The sequence below is a fragment of the Cyrtonyx montezumae genome, unplaced genomic scaffold, assembly GCF_038088225.1.
Source record: "Cyrtonyx montezumae isolate F1298 unplaced genomic scaffold, pur_monq_1.0 scaffold_3, whole genome shotgun sequence".
NCBI classification, from domain to species: domain Eukaryota; kingdom Metazoa; phylum Chordata; class Aves; order Galliformes; family Odontophoridae; genus Cyrtonyx; species Cyrtonyx montezumae.
In genome coordinates this window covers 23,301,204-23,326,040 of record NW_027072034.1, presented here as the reverse complement: position 1 = coordinate 23,326,040, position 24,837 = coordinate 23,301,204, and the positions used below count along the sequence as shown (strand labels likewise).

At 37.2% G+C, this 24,837-nt stretch overlaps 1 protein-coding gene across 3 annotated transcripts in view; it reads right to left on the bottom strand.

The window, feature by feature from the left end:
- PCCA (propionyl-CoA carboxylase subunit alpha) overlaps positions 1-24,837 on the bottom strand; it is a 263,973-nt gene that overhangs the window by 176,373 nt on the left and 62,763 nt on the right. For all 3 annotated transcript variants that reach the window (XM_065740814.1, XM_065740812.1, XM_065740815.1), the window contains exons 7-9: positions 13,532-13,663; positions 7,058-7,094; positions 1,720-1,798 (exon numbers count right to left, since the gene is read on the bottom strand). In XM_065740814.1, coding sequence (XP_065596886.1) covers positions 1,720-1,798; positions 7,058-7,094; positions 13,532-13,663 — 248 coding nt within the window. The remainder of the gene's footprint in view (positions 1-1,719; positions 1,799-7,057; positions 7,095-13,531; positions 13,664-24,837) is intronic.

Here is a 24,837-nt window from a genome sequence, read left to right as displayed (position 1 = left end):
TATTGAAGCTCTCTCTATAGCCAATCAGGACAACGAAAATCTACAGCTATTCTGAAAATCCAGAAGTAAATTTCAAGTAAAATGAGTTTATATAATGTTTGCTGGTTTTCTCTGTTTTTTTCAAATAGCATTTGGAATTCATCTTCTGTAGCAACGCCAAAGCCAGTTTCCACATTAAAATACTACTAGGAGTTGTTCATAGTCATTTTGGATGTAGGAGCCATGAAATATAAAAGGTCATTCAGATACTGGCTTCTCAGGAAACAGGCTTTGGGGCTTTTTTGTTGCTGTGTTTTTTGGTTGCTCTTCTTTGTTTGGTTTTGGTTGGTTCGTTTGTTTTCTTTTTTGTTGTTTTTTTTTTTTGCTGTTTTTGTGGGTTGAATGTTGTTAAAAATTTGACATCACCAATTTACTGTGTACTACAAGTGTCTGATAACACTGCTCTGCCACTAATAATTTGAGCCACCTTCAAAACACTCCATCAGATGCTCCTCTTCAGTTACATGAAAACCTTCTTTCTACAGAGCAATTAATGGACATGTACAACAAGGCATTTACACCTCATTTCTTCAAATGTCCTATTTCACATGTAAATGTGAAACATTCTGCAAAAAGTATTTTGTCACACACATTTTGCTTTCATCACTGCCTACCTTTAACTATTAAAACAAACATTTCTTCTTGATATAGGATCAAGTGACAACTGTTGATCTGCAAATTCAGAGAAGGTGTTCCTTCTCATAGCTCTTCAACACTACTCTGGAAAATTACACTGTAAAACTATGGCTAACGTAACTATCAAAGTTTTATCTCCATTTTCAGGTTTTGAGGTGAGACAAAAAACAAAAAGAAAGAACAAAAAATATGGCAGAGAAATCATACAGGCAACTAACAATTAAACCAATGGAAACTCCAATTATACTTCAAGCTCATTCCACCATGTGGAAAGGAAAACATTTAGAAAATTACCTCCTTTTAGATTAAATAGGCTTTTTATTATACCTCTTTGAATAATCCTACAATGAGTTTTTTGTAGCAGTGGCACAAGGGGCTGGAACCAGGCTCTTCACTGTCAGAATATCAGAGGATAATAGATCATAAAACATACCCAAACCAATAATGAGTATCCTAAAGGGTTCAGGATTCAGACAAGATTTAAAATATATGAAAGTGTGTGTTTAAACAAATATTCAGTTTCAAACAGGCAAAAGCACAACAGTTAGCAGAGATGAAAATTTTAAACACAGAAGTATGCTATTAGAGCACATTCTGGAAATACTGTTTCCAAACATGAATAATCAGTCTCATCAACTTAAAGAGAGATAATAGCTCGCATTAATATTTGAGAAGCAAGGCCAATAAACATTCTACTTAACACAAAGACAATTAATAGATCAGCATTCTGGAAAGCATACAGTAAAATACTATTTACAGTGCAAATTTACAGTCTGATATCAGACTAAAAGGGCAGATGCAAGGGCTACATTTTTACTCAAAATAATGGACTACGTTTCAAGGTTTAATTGAAAAATTAATTTAAAATACACACATGCAAAGTACCAAAATATACCACTCACTCTACCAAAGGGGAAAAAAAAAACAGTACAATCCAAATTCTGTTTAACATTTCATATCTGCTCAACTGTCAGCACACGGTGGCTTAATGGGACTTCAGTAACTGCAGCATTCATCAAGGCAAGCTTTTGGACAGCATCTCACCTGGTCTCTTCATCATCCCAAGCGATTCGCATGCCTTTCCCACCACCACCTGCTGAGGCCTTGATCATGACAGGGTAGCCTAACAGCGGGGAACAATTAGACAGAAGTTCAAACTTTGATCAGTTGGTCATAGAAACATGACAACTGACCACATGTCCAATAATGCTAGTAGACAATAACTTCGTTTATTAAAATGCTTCTTGTTTGCAGAAAGAGGAGAGGCTTTTCTTTCCAAGACTTAGCTGTCAGTACAATGATTTCTAAAGCCACCAAAAGGTTGCCTTTTCTATTTCATTTATATTAAAAACAAACACTTAATGTACTATTCCCAAATAACACAATGTTTCATGAATACAATCACATCACCTTTTCAAGCTCACATTCCTTAGAAACAAAATGTAGATTCTTTGCTACAGCACAAATAAAATATCACTGTGATAAAAAAAAAGAATTATTAACAAGAATAAGCAAATCTTCATAAAATATCGGTCAAGAAGTTCAGTAAGAAAGATTGTACCTAATTGATCACTTCTGGGGCAGTCCCTTTTCAATAACAGAGCATCTCCAAAAAGCTCAGATACCATGCAATAACCATCAGAAACATCATAAGCATTGTGTAATACTGATCTAAAACAAGTAATAAAAAAAGTAAGCAGCATATATCTAAGTGTGCATAACCAGTAATGTTTCACTTTCAGAACATGATACCCTAATAGGTACAAGACAGGATCTTAGCATTTTGAAAGCTAAAAAAGCATATTACCAAAAGCATATAGTTTAAAAGCCTACTTAGTAATGATTTTGTATCCTGTAGTACAGTATGCTTTGAATTCAAAACAACTTCCTAAGACAATTTCTTATTCCCATCAGTGAACTTCACCTTTCTCCCACGTGTGTGTATGGGAACTTGAAAGCTAAGGATATGCTTAGAAAACTTCTGATGTTTCTACGATAGCAAAATATTCCTCACACTTTTGGACCCCAATACCATTAATGAAAACCATAACATTAAGCCAAACAAGAGACCAGCTCTTATTGTCTGATAAGAGAAGCCAGTCAGTCCTTGCAATTTGAAAATACGTTCCTAAAAAGGGCTTTGATCTGGGACAGAAAGGGACATTCATATATGTTTCCCTAATAGAAATGGTCAAGTCTGTTGTCACATACATAACTATTGCTCACACTTTTTCTAAAATGTAGATCTAAAATCTACATTTTCTAAAATGTACCCTGTCAAGTGGCAGTGATAAATCCCTTCCACTTCCTCTGCAAATTCATTTAAAGGAAGGAGGTTCAGAAGACATTAAAAAACAGCACGATCTGGAAATACCTTTCGCTTAAAAAGACTGAAATATACTCAAACAAAAAGAGACATGACACAAGCATAACAATCAAACACGTAAGCATTAACCAGAAGGCAAGAAAGCAGAAACACTGCAAGAGAACACTGAATTGGCAAAAACAGACAAAAAAATAATCAATAAAATAGTTCCCACATAAAATGTAATTACACTGTGGAACACCATAGACATTTGCGTGGCTGAAAGCTGTAGAAAAGTAACAGCCATATAAAAGCACAAATCTCAAGTTCATACAAGAAGGACCACTGCTAAGCTTCATGTTTTAGAGTCTAAAGCAATCTTAACATACTGGCTTTATATAAGACCAAAGAGAACCATTCAAGGAAGTTTGCTAGACAGTGTTACATTTTCCTCTTGAGTATCTGACCCTGCCCACACAGGGGCATGGCATTATTCAGACTACAGTGGGTTTGATTCAGAATCTCATCAATGATTTCCAAGGCCTCGATAATTTCAGAGATAAAATGGCATGCACATAACAGCTCTAGATTTCATGCAAGAAAAGTGAAATCCAACTGAATTTCATGAAATGCAGTGTATATATAATCTACGAGAGCAATTCATCAATGTTGTTGCCTTTCCAGACACCTCGTTGACTGCCACACTCTTGGATAAGTCTCAAAATAGAGTAAAAAGCATACCCTGTATGATTTTCAAGCAAGACATGAGATCATAAGTGAATTAACACCACCTAACTTACAGCACTTATGGCAATGCTGCAATTCTGTCCAGCTCAGAAAGTTTGCAGTTCTGAAATAAGCTCTGTTTTAAGCATTATTACAGCAAACTCACTATGGCAATTTCCATCGTGTAATCTATCTTATCCAGTGTTACATGAACTTGAAAAAAAAAATCATCAATTATGCTAACAATTTCAGTTTAACAATATTAGTCTCCCGAACAATCTGCAGATTTTAATCCTGGAAGAAATATCTAGTTTTAATTTACTGTTCTTCAGTTTCAACAGCAAAATAGATACACTGCAAATGACCTTTGGTAAGTATATATTACAGAATATCTAAGTTTATATATCACAGCTCACTTCATTAAAGTATCAGACCATATTCACAGGCCAGTGGTATTACTCTCTAGTTTTAGGAAAGTTTAGCATTTCTTTCCCTCCACCACAGCCTTATGTATATGATTACACGTTGATCACACTCACATGCAAAGCAACTAAAGATTCCAAAGATTCATGGAAATAAAAGTAGATAAAATGAAAGCACAGTTTGGTTTTAAAAAGATACGCATTGCTTTTTAGGATGAGAAAGAAAAACTCTTTGCAAGAGACTTCTGCAAGTTGAGATGACAATTAGCCAGCTCCCTGAAAATAAAGGGACTTGAACTTAGCCAGACATTAGCTGTTCTTCAATGGATACCAAAAACTGATCTGTCCTAAGCCAAGGAAGGCCTCATAGAATTTAAGCTTTGCATAGTTTTTGGGTATACAATGCCAAGATCAGGAGATGTTGTTCATCGTTCTCCTGACCACTTCTGCACTACTCAGCAGCAGTCATAATTGCTAAAATATGTTCCCATGGATTTGCTGGATTCATTGTGGGAAGAAAGAGGCAAGCAAACAAATTTTAATATCATTTGAAAGGAGACACATACAAACATGAATATATTGCCTTACAAAGCAGACACTTTTTGAATCTGTGATAAGTTTTCACAACCCTTCCTTCAAAACAGACACGAACTGAAATAAGTTTACTCAGAAAAATAAACTTCCCAAAATTTCATCGATGCTTTAGAAATCAAGAAGCTGGAAGCTCTTAACATATAACTTAAATAAAATCGAAAGCAGCATGGGAAAAAAGCCAGTGTGATTAAGCACTTCAGAACAGATCACAAGAAAAGAACAGCCCACAGAGACAAATACGAGAAGAGAGACTTTAAGAAGGAGACTATACAGCAATGTGCCTGACCCTCTCCCAATACCTGAGTTAGCCTAGTATCTTTGCAACATTCATACCTGACAGCATGGGAGAACACATCTCAAATCTGGAGTGAAAAACACATTTTATTCACCTGTACTTAGAAAATTCTTGTCCATAAACAGGATTCAATGAAACAGTTAAAGGCAGTTATGTCTCAGCCCTGATGTCATATTCCACTGCTACTGGATCTTTGGCCAGAATGCAGGCCAATGGCAGTATAAGAATGTTAGATGAGGTTTTAGAGTTTTAAGTAATAAACCACAATAAATAAATAAAAGTTATTTTAAGCACTCTTAGAAAACTTAGGCTTTACATATATTAATTTTAAAATAATCTGAAATAACTGAATTACCAAATGCCTTGTCATATGCATAGGACATTATACACCCAGAGACTTACACAGAGAGTTTCAATTCATCTTATTTTAGATCCCCTGAAATAACAAATCATTTGGCTTTTTTCCTGACCTGTGGTCATGGTAAGACTGAAGGCTAATGAAACTGATCAGTCAGTCACAACAAGGGTGGAAACAGGCTAGAAAGGACAAATTTATTTCACTACATGACATCTACTTTTTCATGCAATGGTTTTAGAATTTTCCATCTAAACAAAATACACCACCCAGGTGTCTGTAATCAACTTTAATATCTGCAGATTTAAGACTGCCTTCATATAATGACCCCCAAAGTGCTGCTTGATATCAAAAACAGGAACTAGTCAATAGAGCACTCGAAGTTTGAAGAAAATTAAGCAAGAATTAATTTTAAAATGTGCCTAGGAAGCCATCAGATGCCTTTCCTACTTAAAATAATCAAAGATGATTTGAAGGAAATCTAAAAAAGAAAAAAAAAAGTAAACTGACCACTGAAATGAAACGGAACCAATATAAATTCATAATGCTATAAATGCCTTTTTAAGCACTGAAAACAATTTTATTTGCCAGTTCTCCTCCTAATAGTTTGATCATCTCTTCCCTTTGCCTCAGCTTGCGTGACAGTGATCAGTAATTACATGATTTCCCAAAAGGGACAAAGGCTAACCTACAGAAATGCTGACTTCAGTGGTGTCAACCTACCAGTCAGTCAGGCCCACCATGAAAAGCTTCAGCATAGTTAACCAGAGCAGGCTAAGAACGCAGCTGACACTCAAACTGGAAAAGTGTTCCAGTCGTGAAGAATCATCTGCAGCAGTGCAAGTCCTGGTTTCTATTTGGCATTAATACACAGACATAGCTTTTGGCACAGATGAGGTATACTTGAAGTGGATTCTTGGAACTATAATAACTGATGAAGTTAAATAGCTACTTATGGCTACCATCACTTAAAAAAGAAGATGAAAAAAATTAAAACCAAGAAAAATCTCTTAATGCATTAAATTCTCCTCCTAGAAAGCATTCAAGAAGGCAGGCAATGTCAAGTATATGGTTAAACATTTTCAAAAGTACTAAGCTCTATTAATTAAAATCCTAAACTCATTAAACACATATTACATTCAATGTTCATCAAAACAAGTCCCAAACAGTTTGCTGGTTGCCCTTTTCACCAGTCTTGAAGATATTCAGAAGCTGAGCAGTGACTTTATTCTGGAAAGCACAAAAGAAAGGATGGTGGTGCGGGTGATATTCAAATTAAGTGCACTGCATACAGCGATGAAGAATGAGGATCATAACATCACCATGTCAGCCTCCATATCAGGAGAAATGCACCATGTTAAGCTTCTGTAAAAAGAATACCATGACCAATTGCAGGTAGATACAATTAGAAATAACTCTTTTAGCAAGACTTGTTCCATATTATACGCAATCCACAAATCATGACCACACTTGTTCTGTAAAGTCAAGTTTGAAAAGCTAAAATGTGATGATTAAAGAGACAGGGTGATAATATCTAGATTCTTCCAGCCCTATAGGCAACAGGGAACTTAAACACTATTAAAACATTATTTGTTCTATAGGGATTACTTATTACACATACAATTTAGGCAACCATGTCTGCTGAGAGGCACACAAATCCCACCATAGCTAATTTAAGAACTTACCAATTTCCCTTGCAATTCTGACAGCTTCATCTGCATCCTGTAAAAGCAGGAAATGAGACCCAACGTTAATCCCATCAGCCATTGCACTGTGTCCTCAGGGCAGTCATATATTGCACTACTGTCTCCTCTGATTCATTTAATGTTTGATTTTACAACCTTCTGACCCTTTTCAGCCAGAGGAATGTAAAATTAATACCATAAGTGGAATGTAAATTCTACCTCATCATTAGTATACTGAGAAACTCAAAGCAATGAGGAATCAGCTGACAGGAAACACAGCCAGGATTGCAAAATGATTTTCTGCAGTTGTAGGAATTTAATGCTAGAATTTAGAAGTTTACAATCAATAATGGTCCATAAATCAGATCGTTAAAGTTTGTCCACCGCCAGCTTGTTTCTGTCCTCTCAGGTATTTGTCGTGTTTTCCTGGCTGCTGTCAGTAGGGGGAGTTGATTCTCTATTGTTTGGGTGCGATTCAGGTTCTGAAAAAATCTTGCAGAACTTCTTCAAAGACGAAAACTTGTCTACGGAAGAAACACAAGGGCTTCGCTTTTGTAAGGATTCGTTTCTTTTTCTCGTTGGAAGGAGAACAGAACTGAAATGCATACTTTTAAACTGAATCTGAGATGAGAAGATTTATATAAATAGTTTCCACTTAGAAAGTTTGCCCATTATTATTGCATGACAACTAGAACAGTTCTGGTTGATGCCACCTTCTTCTTCAGCTGACTCATCCCAACACAGCCTGGTACAGAAAACATGATACAGGAGAACCTATTTAGAAACCCAGAAAAACGTGAGAAATTCTCACTTCTAAATCCACCAAACTGCTTCTCCTGCAGTAGTTAATTCTGTTTTCTCCTACTGCTAACAATCCATTTCGATGACATGATACGGGAAAGGAAAAAGGGTTAAATTACAATGGCATGGCTTAAGTCTGAAAACTTCCAAATTTGCTAGTATTCGTACTATTCCATGACATACATGAAAAAGATTTGTACGGGAGGTAGTAACGTCTGGAAACCACCAGCTGCTGAGAGCGTCTGAAACTATGGGGGCTGACTTATGAACATTAAAATGAAACCTGAGATTTTTAAAGCTTTCAAGGCAATCCGTTTTAAAAGCGCACAGGTCAGAACTTTTAAAAAAATACATAAGCAATGTTCATACCTGGTTCATTTATGTTCGATAATAAAACAAAATCCTCTTTAAAAGTCTTCAGTACCTAGTAACAGCCCCATGAAGAATAAGGGGGCTGGCAGGGGAAGTTGTCAGAAAATTTAATTTCCTTTCATTAGCTAGTCTGCTCCACAAATCGGTGCTTGTTAAGTTCAAAGCAGTCCTGAAAGCAACATCAGTTTTAAGTCTTTTTACTCCAGTCACATCTGTTAATGAGATTTTTCCAAATAACAATTGTTTTTAAGTCAAGAGATAAATCTAGCAAAAAATCCCCCCCACCTCCAAAAACTAAAAAATAAGATAAAATAATCAGGGTTTACTGTTTTATTACACCTTGCTGCTTTCCATGACCCTGCACCCTCCAAATTTTAGCTTAAAGGGATAAAATGCATGAAAAGGGTCATTTAAGAATGTTAGTGGTTTCCACACATTGAGTTTGAAGGTTCTTTGTTCCTGCCCGTGACAGTTATGCGAGAATACTTCCCCTTAATAGCCTCTCTGTCAGGAAGTGTTAAACCTGCCAAATGCAGACAATTAGAGCCTCTTGAACAAAATGCAGGAAGAGTGATGACTGATGAAGAGCCACGATTATAGTCGAGAAGAAAACTTTTACATTTCTTTTCTCTTGCAAATTCACTCATATATTTGCAAAATAGAATTAAGAGGGGGGAAACAAACAGGGTAATTTTTTGTCACTTAGTTACCTGCAAACAAGTGGCTAACCGATACACTGCAGCCCACAGGAAGGCAGGCCGCAAACCGGGGAGCTTTGCACAGCCACTGTATTTAACTTTTGTTTTTAAATACATGCACCCAACACCTACAGTAAAAGAAGCACCACTGTATCAGAATCGCTGACTGTGTCAGTTCTAGCTTGTACGAACTGAAGACCTGAAACAGTTATTAATTTGTACTACTCAAACATCTGTTTCATTTTACAGTTCTGATGTATTAGAATTCAGACTCTAAGATACAAAAAAAATAATGCATATTCAAATTCTTTAGTCTTCAAAGAGTACTTCTGTAACAGAAAACAAAATATCTTGTGCTTTAAAGAGAAAAACAGTTCGAAAAAAAATCATAAATGACTCACTGAAATCTCTGGTAACAGGCTTTTTATTTTTATTTTTTCTTTTTTTGGTAAGAGCACAATTTAGTGTCATGCTTTTCACTTGTAGATTTCATAAATATAGCAGCACTTTGAGTACTATTAATAAATATAAAATGGCTAAAGTCTACCTATGCAAAATACACAAAACTACACCAGTACTGAGAGTATTTTGAACTACTTTTCTTTAAAATTAAAAAAAAATAAAATTCAAGTCCTCATTCCTCGATTTATTGCCACTTCCTCCAAAACACATCACAAGGTATGCCACCATTTTCCCAAAATAACCCGGAGACTGTAAAGAAATACATAATTTTAGCACCATCTTTTACTGTACAAATAAAATTGTACAGGTAATAATACTAGTTTGTAAAAATCGTGAGTTATAAAACCACATGCACTGCTTTTTACAAATTACTGATTTTATTAATATAATACATATAAATTACTCAGTTTTACTCACTCAGCAGAAGAATCTCCAGTCTTGTAATTTCATGCACATGCCTCTCTGCCACGTACCAGCAGGTGGAGACAAAACAAAATAACTATTCTAACATAGAAGAATGTCAGGATGAAGATGTTTAAGAGACTCCCACAGCTATAATATATTGTATTAATTACAAAGATTCACATAATATTTTTAATTGCTGAGGATATTGGAACTGGAGAGTTTCCAAGTCATAACCAGTTTCTAATAATCCCTTCAGCAATCCAGTGGACCTTGAATACTAACATCAACACCCCAATATAAGAATACAGCCAAAATAGGTGTTTGAAACTTAAAAAACAGAAAATAAATAGCTTTGCTGAAAAGCTGAAACGTCTACTGACATCAATTACATAATCACAGTGAAACTGAGTAGTCATTCAGACATTAATCCTCACATTCAGACATTAATTTACAACCAGCTATATTCTTCTAGCCACAAAACCAAACCTATCTCAGACAGACCTCATTTTCTCTTTCCTTCACCAGTTTTCCCACCAGAGCATCTTTGCATACTCATTACTCAGTCTCCATTTTGTTCTCACCACATATTTCTCTTTACTGATTTACAGACAATACATCTCAGCTCTAACTTTAGTACAGCCATTAGTCACATGGATTAACACCAAGCCTTTTGATCAAGACTCTTGACCATTATCCCCCCTCAGTCAAGTTTTAGGAAACTAACTGTAGTTAAAGATCTTGAATTGAGAACTACCATTCAATACATTTGATGACTTCAACTGATAGTGTCACACTCAGTTTCCTTACATGTACGCATTAAATAACCCTTACCTCAGCCAATTGAGCAACTGAATAAGGGACCCCAAAAAAATTACTTTTTGTCAAACTACAGTCCCTATTCTCAATCTGTCTTTTCATTCTCAACTTCACACTTGGCAGCAGACTGTCTATATGGGAATAGTTGGCTATGTATGTAATATCAAACACACTCTTCTTTAAAATCCTATCTTCTTCAACATTCTTCCCAAAATCACTCCATAACCTATCTCATAGTATACTGTTGAAGTGCTTCGTCCTCTTAAAATACTAATTTAATTTTCTACTCACTGGGAATTGTTCTTTATACAGTTTCTCCACTATGTGATTACAGGAGCTTAACAACTCAGTCTATATACTACGCAATAAGAATTGGGGAGGACTTCACCTTTTATTCATGAAGGACCTGTGTATCGGCAGCTCTAGTTAACAAGAGCTGAATAAAGACAACTCTTCAAGTAACAATGATTTCCAGTGCAGTCCCCAGTTGAATAAAAGAAGCACTAGAAGTTGCTACTCTATGTTTGCTTTAACTATTCATCCACAAAGAACACATGCAACTGATCTTTCTTAACTTCTGGCATTGTCAGAGGCATGAATGCAGATTCCTCCCAGCTTTAGACTCTGCTACAAAGATGAAACTACCTCTAATCAACTCAAGTATCACACAGACACTTAACTCCCGTCCAGAATCTTCTAAATGTCTATTTCTGAAAACCAAGAGCCCTCAAAGACTGAGAGCTTCATAGCTCTGTGACCAAAACAGAGACCATAACAGATCTCCCAGAGAATGGCCAGAAATATGACAGTCTCCAATTCCTGGTGTGCTCTCTGGGTTATGTTTGGTGTCACAGAGCTTCACAATTTGTATTTTAGTCTGAATTGACAAAATACATTGAACTTATATCAAGATCAGGTACCCTGTATGACTTAATTACTCAGCTATTCATTACAGCAAAACTCAACACTAACACAAAAAGGAGATCAGAAGACAAACACAGGCATATATAAACCAGATTTATTGAAGGATGAAAATCGCAGAAGTTTAATTTACCAGAATTAAAATTACCAGAAGTTCTATTTTACAGAACTGGTAACCAAAGCACCATTTAACTTCAGTTTTCACCTAGATCCCCCCTTCTGACAGAAACTGCAACACTGGCAAAGCCCATGGACTCTCCTTTTTTATGATTCACTGGGTGCACTGCAGCTTTTTATTCAAGTGCTCTGTTTTCATCAACACTCTTCAGATAAGCAGGAGTGCAAGGCTGAGGTATATGTAACTGATATGATATGGAGACTTCAGGATTAAGCAGCTACTGTGCAGCTCCTTTCAAAAACTGGGATTGGATTTGTCAGCTTAATCCTACGTTCTAGTTCTTTTGGTGTTAAGACTATCATTGCATACAGCTGACTGCCAACCCTATCACTTACATTCCTTCATTTAGAGTATCTGGAACTTCAGATAATTGTAAAAAAATCAACGCAATTAAAGGCCTCAGAAAGAAAAAAGTAGACAGGGCTATCACAGTTTCATTGATTATGCTGCTATCAGATCATCAACCACTATACAACCTTGCCAGATTTATTTCCTTATATTAGCAGTGTAGCAGACCCTTACAGAAGTTTATGCAGCGATTAAACAAGTGTTTTGAAATTATTTAGTGAGCCCACTTTATGAGAAGTTTTATGGGGTTCAGATTATCAAATCAGTCATCTTCTAACCAGACACTTTCCAGATGATAATTTCAGGTTTTCTAGAATAATAGGTAGAATATTAGGAAGAACAGAGGGTCTTACACATGATAGCTTAGCTGCTACTCACATTTCCGGAATGCTAAAGGATCACAGACACAAACAAGGACTGCTAAAACATGCAACAAAAAGCAGAAGGAACTGTGTGCAACTTAACACTGTCAGATTTCAGCTCTGCCATGAATGCTAACCTGACATTCATAAGCAGCCCTTCTTTGCAGTTTTACCCACTGTAGACAAACATGCATTACTCACACCAGGCATTCCCATCACAAGCATTGAAGAGTTCTCTTGTGCATTTTGATCTTAACAGACATTTCACAATTTTATCACACTATCACTAGGAAAGTTCTCTTCATATCCTCATCAAAACAGGTCATTACATGGAGATTAACACAAATATCAGGACAATAGTTTAGTTATACGTCTCTTCTTAAAGTACAGTCTGCATTCCATCAATATATTCAGTTGTTCCCAATAAGGCTGAAATTTCCTACTTCATTATATAAATAAGATTTATGATGATCAGAGGTCCACAGAAACAATAATAAATAAAATTCAATTTTTTTTTCTTCAACTACGTTAAAATGTTGTAGAACCAAACTTTTAACTTTCCTGTAACTCAAAGTTTTACTCAGATTTTGTCAGAAAAAAAATTTACTTGACAAGATCAGCATAAGAAATTTCAACTCTGGTGATCAAAGTTTTATAATAGCTAGGCATACAGAAGGTTTTAAGGCAAAAAGCTTATACTACCTGCATAACACAGATGATATACAAACATACACAAATGCTTCTAGGAGCCCAATACTTAACCACAATATAAAAATAAAAAATACAAAAAAAAATGAAAGACTTGTAGAGAGATAGAACAGCACATCTCAAATTAAACACATTTATTTGCCTTCAAATAGAAATGAAAGCAAAACATTTTACAGATTCCATGAAAGCAGTGTTTAATGTATCATTTATTACAAAGTATTCTTCCTCATCTTCCTTCTTCCAAACCTCCCCTTCTAGTAAAAGTCTGTACTCTGATTTTAATTACACCTCTTAGTGAAAATGAAGTTGAATTTATAATTACATTATGTATCAGATCTTCAATAGGCCTACCTTGTTTTAGGCACTGATTCAAAGAGCAGACAGTAGTTAAATGGTTTCTCACCTTGACTACTCCATCAAAGCCAGGGATTGTGTTGACCTTTGCATTCTTGGCTAACAATTTGCTTTCAATCTTGTCTCCCATAGCTTGAATAGCATGCGTGTCAGGTCCAATGAAGGTGACACCTTCTGCTGCCTGCAAAGACAATGAAGATACAACTTGAGGAGACTAAAAAATCAACAGCCTACTGCAGTTACTGCCTTCAAGTTTAAAAAGAGTAAAAATATTACCAAATAAGATTTAGAAGACCTAATAATCTGTTTATGCCACGCTCCACCAACACATAAGAAGCATTTCAGTCAGTCCATTCAAAAATGTGTATGACCTTGTGAAGCTATGTATACATACAGATTCAAAGCCCCTATAATTAGCATTTGTATAAATCAAAGCCAGGCCAAAGAAAAATAGCTGAAAGTGGAAGTACTACAGCTTGAAAGTCAGAAATACTTCTCAAGATGAGAAAGCAGGGGCTAGTAAGTGCACCATTGAAATAGCTGAAGTAATCTATGAAGATATACTTGCTAAACTGTAGTACAGTTTAAAATTTCATTCTGCATTCCTTAAACTCATATCTTAACAGAACTTTAAAATGAAAGTATCAGCTCGTACTAAACATATTTAAGTATCTGGGGAAAAATGTAAAACATGAAATATGCCCAATTCTTTCAGGCAACTCTCTGACATTACTGTGGAAATTGGTCAACACAAAATACTTCAAATATGTAGGTAGAGCACCAAATCACATTTTTCCCTTCTCCTGTTTCTCTATGCCAGCAGGAAACTTCAGAGATGAACACAGACATTTTTAAAACCTCTCAAGAGCCAATACTATCCAGAGCAAAGGCAATTCCACCAGAACTGTTTCAAGTAAAAATTACTGATTGATCAGTGAGTCTGTGCATGTCTCAGTAACTCTGCTCTTCTATAACATGGGAAAAGAAAAAAGAAAAAAAAAAAAAAAAAAACCCAAGAGTTGTATAATTAAACTATCAGAAGAACAAGCATATGAGCTTTGTACAATTTTTTTTCCCAGCCATTTCATTGATTATTGCCCAGTTTTAAGACACATGTAGGATACATTAAAACAAGATGTTTCCAGCTGATGGGCAGTTTATGGAATAACAATACTATTGTAATGGCAAACATTTCATCTCTTACATCAGAACTTGTTTCCCTTCTGATGAATGTTCATACTGCATATATTAGAACTGACAGATAGTATTACACAAACACTAAAAAGCTCAATGCAAAGACACCCAAACCAAACGCAGAGCATCCAGTTTAGTCACATCAAAAACGTGTTAGCTTCCATTCACAATGAACTACTTGGTTGGGGTTTTTTGTTGTTTTAGGGTGATCAAGTTTTTTTGGGTTTTTTTTGAGTGTGTGTGTGTGTGTGTGTGTGTGTGTGTGTGTGTGTGTGTGTGTGTGTTTGTCTTTCTTCTTCAAATCTCAGCCCAACTCTTTAATACAGCAGGTTTATTAGCTCAGCAATTCAGCAATATTTATTCAATGAACAGCAGTCTTACAAGCACAGAAGCTCAGAACACTGCATTAAGAGGGAAGAGGGAAAGACAGACATAAGGGTGTACATATATCAGCGCCAAAGGATTAGAATATAAAGGAATTAACACTTTAAAGAAGTAAAACAAGGAGTTGATATTTGAAAGTATAGTAACACAAAGCATGGAGCTGACAGTTTCAGAAATAGCAGCAGACTGCAATCTGAACAACAGCATTTTCAATACAGTGCCTGCATACATTTGGAGGCAGGGTGGATTCCTCTCATTAGTCTGCAATTCAACCTCGAGGTTTTGTGGAAGAAGACTGCTTACACACTTGGCAACTGGAAATTATGCTATTATTCCATATCACTCATAACTAGAAAAGCCTTGTTTCTGTTGCTTCTGTCAAAATAGTGGCATTTGCAAACCTGGCAAACACCACCTTTAATACCATGCATTCCTTCCTTTCCCCCCTTTTCCTCCTCTCCAAGTCTATCAGCAAAAACACAGTATCTCCAGAGTTCATCAGGACAGCTAATCCAAAACTTCTGTCATTACCACACAAGATTTCCAGGCTACTGTCTGTTTTCAGTATTCTACTGTAGAAGGCCAGAGGAGGAAGAGAGACAGAGTAAGAGAATATTTCTCCTCCTCCTCTGACCTTCTTCTGTCAGAAAAAAGGAAAATGTAGAGGTCACAGGAGAGGATAGGAATTGCATTCATGGCACTAGCAAGTATGGATCTTTCCAGTGAAAGGCATTTAGGGGATATCTTGCTCCACTTTATGTCTCTTTTCATTGCCTAGTCATCTGGGCTTTCAAAGTGGCTGGTTCGTTTCCTGCTCCCATCAAAGGATGTTTCAAGAAATAAATTGTATAAAAAATTGTATAAAGTGTATTTGTTATAGGAATCTTGTAAACCTGTAATATTCCCACATGTACACAAGTTCTTGTTAAAAATAAACTATCCAAAGATGCACTATCCAAAGATCACAGATGAGCATTAATGTAAATCTTACCTGTTGCATACCATGTCTTTGTCTTTTTTAAACACATTATTTTAACGCCCAAAATTTACAAACTGCATCTGCATCTCTTAGTATCAAGTGTTCTGAATCACTTTTGAAGAACTGACAGTTAACTGTAAACAATAAGCAATTTCGTAATGCCAGCCATCCTACTCCCCTACACAGTTAGTCAGCATCTTCTCTAATCTGACACTGAAAATAACTATAGCAAGGCTCATAAAAAACACTTTGTCAGCTGAAGGCGCTTCTGGACAAACTCTTGCAGTAACATGAGATACAATCACAGAATGGCTTCAGTTTGAAAGGATCATCCAGCCTGGCCTTGACCACCTCCAGGGATGGGATATCCAGAGCTTCTCTGGGCAGCTGTGCCAGTGCCTCACCACCCTCTGAGTAAAACATTCCTAAATTTAACCTAAATCTTCTCTCTTCTAGGATAAAGCCATTAGCCCTTGTCCTATCACCACCAGATGGTATGAAAAGTCCGTTTTCTTCTTAAAGTTCCCTTCAAGTACTGGAAGGCTGCAATGAGGTCTCCCCAGAGCCTTCTTTTCTCCAAGCTGAACAATCCCAAATTCCTCAGACTTTTCTCACAGGAGGTGCTCCAGCGCACTGATCAACTTCATAACCATCCTCTGGACCCTCTCCAAAAGCTCCACATCCCTGCTGCACTGGGGACCCTGGGCTTGGATGCAATACTCCAAATGGGGCCTCAAGAGAACAGAGGGGGACAATCACCCCCCTCTCCCTGCTGGCCACCTCCACTTCTGATACAGTCCAGGGTACTGCTGGCCTTCCAGACTGTCACTGAATGCTGATGACTGGGACTGTCCCTAACCCAAATGTCCCTAAACCAAACCAACATTTCATAGGCAAACTTGCCAAGGGTACACTCAATCCCGCTATCTTCATATTTGATAATGATGTTGAAGAGATTTACTCCTGGTGGACACCACTCATGACTGACCACCAACTGGACATAGAACCACTGAAAACAACCCTCTGGCTGTGATCAACCAACCAACTACTCATCCACCAAGTAGTCCAACCTTCAAATGCATCTCTCTCTAATACAAGATGCTTGAACTCTGTGCCAAATCTTGCCAACTCACATCCAGAAAAAATCCCTCAACTTCTCCATTTCCAACAGATAGATAAAGTAATATATTAAATAATCTGTTCAGAACTCTAGTGTCTGTTACTGAAAATGCCAAAAGCTTAACATAAAAATGTGCCAACATCTTAAATTCTGGAAAAAAAGAAAATTATTATCAGCACTCATCAATTTGTGTTCTCATTTTACGAGAAACACGGAAATAGTGAAATTGTGCAAGAAACAATTACCAGTGCCTAACAACAGCCCATCCACACATGGAACTTTGCCAGCGCAGTAACATTCCACCACATACACAAAAACTCGCACATTACATACCAAAACAGTTCTTCCAAAAGCTCTATTACTCCTCCACGCACTAAATAGTGGAATCCAACCTTGAAGACTTAAACTGAAAGGGAACATGTCAAGTTTTACCATAAAGTAACATGCACCCAGCATTTTCTTCAGAAATAAACCTGTATCAGAGCTCTCCACTTTGTACAGTCAAAGGTACTTACGAACAGTAAGGAAGATACATAAAAGAATATTCTCAGAATATGTTCAATATCCAGTAAGTTACTTCTTTGTCTAAAAAACAGATATTGAAGAGTTTACCCCAACCTTCTTTGTTTCCAAGAGTAGATTAAGCATAGGTAAGATCTGGAGAATTGATTTAGCAAGTCTCTTGTTGAGTTGTGTTCGACAGACAGCATTTTGCCACCAATATCTGTCTGGCTGGAGCAGACCGAGGGGCACTACTCTAAAGTAGCCATCCTTCTAACATTTGAAAATAAAATGTCCCCCCTCTTACAAACTCTTGTGGGTCTGAGGCAACTAACAAGACTGATCCTGAAAGAGGAGATTGCTTTACTACTCCTCCTGGAAGTTACTAATGCAGAAATTCACAATTAATGCATTATACAGTAAGTGGTGGAGTCAGCCTTGATACAATAATCTCCAGCTCGCTTAGTAACATAACACTCTTCTGTGGGTTTCTGAATATGTGGCAAAACATCCAAATCACTGCTAGGCCTCTCAGCACTGCAGGGAGTGACAGACTAGTTCCAACTCTGCTTTAGACAAAACAAGTGATGATTAAACTTTCCTTCTTTTACCACATTAGTTATAGACAATTAAACATGCTTTTTGGTGTCCTTGTTCAAGCCAAGATACTTGAATCCGCCCAGGATTCCTGAGCAGCTCCAACCAAGGTGATATCCCTTGTACTAGAGGAAAGAAAAACACAGGTATCAATAACTTTCCATTTCCTTTCAGGATCATTTGGCAGGAGGATTCTTCCACTCAAGCCACAGTGATGTGGCAAAGCATACTCCAACTGCACAGCTGCTTGCATCTGCAAGAGCCCCTTATTATTTCATGACACAGAAGTAATGGTATTAAGGCAAGTTTTGTGCTTGTTCATTCCCTGGTGCCTTAAGCAGCTATAGGAATGTGTTTCCCATCTCTGAGGAATAAAATGAAGAAAGAATCTCAGGAGCAATTGGAGCTGCTCTACATTACTGAAAATAAATGCTCCCATGTATACTCTCAACTGGTTTTAAATATACTCATTATGTTTACATGAGAATCCAAACAATCTGTAGCATACAGCCACTGGATCATAGGTTTTCAAACCTATGCTTTCAAGATTACCCAAGCTCAGGGTGCATCAGACAGCAACAGTAATTCACTCAGGATAAAAGTGCTTAACCCCAGAAACTCTGTCTGGGTAGACTCAGAGACTAGAAATCTGACAGGAGTGACTGAGGAAGGAACTGAATCAACCTAACCACTTTTCCCCCCATACTCTCTCCCTTTTCTGCTCCATGTCCCTTCCTACTGTCCTATCTCCTTCCTCTAGGGCAGGTTCTGGCACTCACAGGTGATATAGTTGACCAACATGGGAGAAGATGGCCTAGGTTTCCAAAGGCTTGTTTTGCGGGTTAAGGTAAGCTAACAGAAAGGCTTAATGATCACTGGATCATGCTGGAGCACACAAGTGGGAGGAAGCTCCCTCTGGGGAGGCACATCCTCAGGTGTGCTGGGGAGGGAAGAAGCAGCACTGAGCTACTGGCCTGCTCTTCTACTCAGTCTGCCTTTCTGTTTTCTTTTAAAACAAACTTTAAAACACCGCTTCTCTGAGGAACATTGTCTGAATCACAGAATGGTTGAAGCTTGAAACAAACCCACTTTTTGAAAAAGCAAGTGCCATCAAGCAGTGAAGCAGCTTCACAGCAGAATCAGAAGCAAGATTGCAGTGAACTAACAGCAAGTGCAAATATCAATTTAACACACATACTCAAGAACATACTGGTGAACCAGATCATTAATGAAGGTTCAAAGATAAGGACTTCAGTAGAAACTGGTATCATATGCTTAGTTTTCAAAATTTTGGTCCAACCCACACCTTTTTTCTTCACAGGAAAATCTGGAAAAGGTTTCCATGAAAAGCTTGCTTGTGGCTGACAAATTCATTCATTCTCACACTGGGGAAAGATTACCTTAGTTTTTCTGCCCTCTTGACACATGGCTCATTAAGGAGGCAGATCCAGTGGGGAAAGGAAGTGGCAGAAATCTGGCAATCATACAAGCAGTATGATTTCTGGAACTCTTATGACTTCCAGAAAAAATGTCATCTGACACAGATATGTTCTCCTGTATACAGCAGGGACCAGCTGCTGTGTAGGTAGAGCTATTCTGATGCATAGCTCATCAGAAGGAAACAGACCTGTACATGCCGTTGCCTGCAGAAGCATATAAAGCAGATCAGATAAGCAGCTCAGCTAAAGGCTGATCTGCTCAACTAAAACAGCTAGATCAGCTCAAAAGTCCACAAATCACACAGGCAAAATACAGGGCTGAAAAGCAGAGCTGGCAGCAAATGGAAAGCGCAATGTTTAAACAATCCAGAAAACAGCCAAGCAGAAAGGGGGAAAAAAATCCAATCAAAGTAGCCAGGTGGAACATCCAAAGACAGATGAGACTCAGGAGTCCTAAAGGAAAAAAAGTGGATGCTGTAATCATTTTTGAAAAAGTGAGGACATGACAGAACACCACAAAATGCCGTAGCTATTTATGGAACACAGGGAAGACTCTCCTCTGGGAGATCTAGTAAAAGAAGCATTTATTCAATTGGCTAGAAAATACTGAGTTGATAAAATGCTCTACAACTGAATGAGGTAGAGATGGAAGAGAACGCACTGAAGCTTTCTGCTAGATATGCAGAAACCACCTAATTAGCTCCAAGGACTGGAATCTGGCATTGAAGTTACTGTTAGTATCCTTAAGGCTCACAGTAAAGCACACATATAGAAGGAGTCCAAGTAGTCTGAATATTTAACACTGACAAATGGAGAACTTCCTTTAAAGCAGTCTTTAAGCTGGAGAAGGCTTAAAACAGCAGCATGCCTAGGTATCATCATGTATGTCACACATCTCCAATCATTTTCAGAATGGAATAAACAGGACTTTTGAAGGAAAAAAAAGTCTTAGGTATAACGGGGGGGGAGAGCATGACACTTATAGGAACAGTAGCATCCTTCATTAGAACAAATTTTTAAACAAAATGAGAACAGTGGTGAAGAAAAAGTGCTTCCATATAGGCTAACAAAAACAGCAGCATAGCACCTGTTAGGTGAATACACGGTGTGATATTTTAGCAGCTAAATTTACACATGCTATAGGGGGAATGCTGTAGTGTCCTCTCTCTTTCCAACTATGCATGCCTTTGGCTATAGTAGATCTTCCTGGAGGTCTAGCTTTATTTCTGTTTGTGGGTAGGAGAGGGAGGAGTATCACAATCACCTGAGTTTGCATGACAAGTAGGTAGGTAGCTTGTTGTAGCAACCATTCTGGGAAGAAAAAGGATAATTCCGTGTCCATCATTGCTGACTGAGAAGGTTTCAGCCCTAGGAAATTTGCTTGAGGAAGGAGGGACTGAAGGAGGTGGAAATAAAAACGCATGCTGCTCAGCTTGCCAGACCTCACTGCATGTTCCAAACTCTCTTTTAACTAAAATTTGCTGTTACTTGGCTCAGAAACACACTGCATTTTAGAAGCCAGACCAACCTCGCAAGCTGTGTCATCACCCATGACACAACACTATTCAATTTCAAATCTCTGTACTCTGTTTTAAACTGGTGTATACACACTGTAAGAAAAAAAAAAAGCTACATTAGAAGCATTTACCTGAAAAAAATGGAAAAGCTAACAGAATGAAAAGGCCTTACCTGAAATTGACTACAGCTGCATTTGAGAAGTTTGTCACAGTTCTTAGAACTGAAATTGTAGAACACTAAAGCATTTTCACAATTACTAACTTCAATAAGAAAAAGAAATGGATGCTGAGCAGCCATTCTAAAAGAAAAAGAAAGAAAAAACTAGAGCCCACTAATTTACTTGCAGAATCTCTTCCCATTCCGAAAGTTAACAAACTTCTTTTAAGCCATTATAAGAAATACATTTATTTCATATTGATGTGAATGTGCTCACACTGGTCGCTGAAGTATAGAGGACCAAACAAAAGCCCTGCTTACTCAGGTCCACTTAAACTTGCCTGAAATGCATCCTAAGCATGTGGGAAGAACATGCATCTTTGTATCATACATATAAAAGTAATTAAACCTGCATGTTTTCTAAATTGCAGTATACACAGATTTAAATATTTGCAGGGCAAGAAGAAAGTTAGCAATCTGTCAGACTACTCTAAAGCTCAGTTTAAACAAATTTAAACACTGTTCCTAGAAGTAGCATAAACACAGTCTAAAGCTACCTAAACTCCACTGCTGAGCATTCTCTGATCTGATAAACACAAGGAAGCAGATAGAGTATATCTACATGGTCAGCATCACCTTGTCACAAATGCTGCCAAGAAAATAGGCTTAAATAAACTGAAAAATCATTTCCTTTGTGAAGTGGTACATTTCCAGAGTCAAAGCTAAGAATCAATCTAGTCTGCATCTTTAACAAGTTGTGAAGCCATGCTGCCATACAGTATGTGTACAAGGGGGTAAATGTGCTTGCATCAATTCAATACTGTATTTAAAAATCAAAAATGTCTCTATAACCAAACTTCTCATAGTGTATGTCATACTTCTAAAGCAGAAAATAATGCTATTCAATTTCCAGGTCATTATAATCTCAAGTTAAAGACACACAGAAGAAACTTTTTCCAAAGACTCAGAGCTTTTAAGATTTGGTGGGAAAAACAACAACATCAAAAAAAAAAAAAACCTCTGGAGCTCTATTCTTTTAAATTTTCACTTTGGATATAACCATCAAGCTAAAGCCTTGCTTGATAATGTCACCTAAAACCAGCTTTAGATGGTATCTTTATTTTATGCCTCAGTCCAAAATTCAAATGCAACATTAAATTATCAAAGTTTTTGAATCTCTTCTTAAGGAAAAAGCTATTGTAATAGAAACTTCAACATACTGTATATGGGATGCCACTGTCAATGATGCATTGCTCTAACGCCTGCAAAACATTACACACACCCACTAAGCAGACACAGGAACTAGCTCTGCTGTCTCACAAAAAGTTTGAGCATTCAGCTTTACAGTGAGTAATGAATACCACCAGAAATTTAGGGAGAAACAAATGAAATGTAAGAATTTTCCTTGGATAGTTTCCATATTGCTTTTCTCCACTTCATGGCATTGAAACCAACCTTGATTTTAACATGATAAAAGAAATCTGTGGAACTAATCCTAGAAACCTCTTTCTGTTTCCTTGCTTAACACCTCCAGGCGACAGAAGAGACAAAATGCTTCATTTGCATCCTTAAACATTAGAAACTGCGAATGAGCCTTTTCAGCTGCAAATGTTATTGCATCTACATTTCCAGAAGAGAAAGAAGGTTAAGCAGCCCACTCAGGTTTACGTTAACTCATCTCTTTTTAGCACCGTGATCAGCACAAAGAGCAGAGAATGTGGAGGCTTAACAGCCCAACCTCTTTTCGTCATTACGTTCAATTAGATCCTGGAAATGGATATAGCTGATTACATGAAGATAAAGACAAAAATCAGGTATGCGCAAAAGAAATGGCAAACACTAACAAGTGTAATCTTAGTCTGCCCAATCATCTAGCCTCATGAAGACCATTTCATTTTTCATACAAAACCAAAACTTCTTAAATGTAATGTACACAGCTGCACAGCACTATCCTAAACACGTTAGTAAGGTAGGAAAGATTCCCTCCTTGATATGCTACATCATACCCCATTTTATCAGTTAAATAACACATCTGAGCCATAGCTCAATGACACCGTTAAATGCATTCTGAAATAAAGTAGCTTAAGTACAATTTATTCTTCAAGAGCAATACATTCCTCGAACAAAGTCTTTTTCTTAGTTATTACTACAATTCAACCTACATTGTATTTTTAACCCATTTAGAGTGAAAAAAAACGCTTGGAATTACCAGACTAATTTCAGTAGAGAAAGTTAGCAGCACTTTATTTTCTAGGCCACTTGGCTTTCAGCCTGATAGAAAAAAACTACAGCTTGGCAGGCAATGCTCAGCGAGATGTTTAAGAGAAAATATACATTACTCCAAATGAAAAACAGGCTCTCATGGAGAAAAAGCAGGATAGAATGATGAGGGGGAAACAGAGGGGCATTCTTCTAGCCAAACCAATACTCCACAGTTCCAAGAACTGAGTTTACTACATACACAAAAATCTTCAATATCGGTTTAAAACACTGTTTCAAAAGGTACAGCTTTAACAATTCAAATAGCAATGTTAGAACCAATAATAAAAAAAAAAAAAAACACATAGACACAGAACAACTATTCTTCATACGACTATCTTATCTCTCCTTTTCTACAAGACGTATGGGAAGCTCTGAAAATAAAAGCAAGTCTGATTAGTAAGTGCAGTTTGTAATGCCGTAGCTTGTAGGGTTGTCATATTGGTTTTGTGGTGTGTACTTTATTTTTTTTATAAGGAATAAGAGACAAGATAATACATTTAGAGATTGAGAAATGGCAGGAAATTAGCTCTACTGCTGAAATATTGCACTGAGTTGGGAGACAAAAGATACCACCTGTATGCTTGCAAAAAAATCTGCAATAAATCAGAACCTGAAGGCAAAAAATGTTAAAAGAAATGACCAGTATTTCTGCGGGCATGCTACAATGTTTTCAGAGTCAAGCAACCACTACCATTATCGATAGTGTATGTTTAGACACCAAACCAAAGCTTGTGAATGCCCAAAGTTCCCACCACAGATTCACTTATGAGTCAAGCATCGTGAACCCTGGCATCAGTAAGTGACCCTAGAATGATCTCCTAATAACCACAATACTATTAAGAAACTGCTCAGACAAGTACACCAGCTATGCTGAAAGTTGTCATTTCTCAAATGCTGTAGAAGAGAAAGACTGAAATGGCACTTCATTTATACAAGAGATTGAGCCAACTGCCCTGACCAAGTTTTAATATGTACAACTCCATTCAACCTAACGAAAGCTCCCTTTTCTCAGCAGGCTAGTATAGTTCAGCATCCCACACCCCACCCTCACAACAAAACAGCTGACAAACAGCTGCCAGCTCTGACACAAGGGAAGATCATACCTAGTCTTGAGAGGTAGCCACAGTAATATGTATTCCTTAAAGACAAAGTAGTAAAATCAACCAAACATTGTGTGCACCTGCAGATTTACATATTTTGGGGTA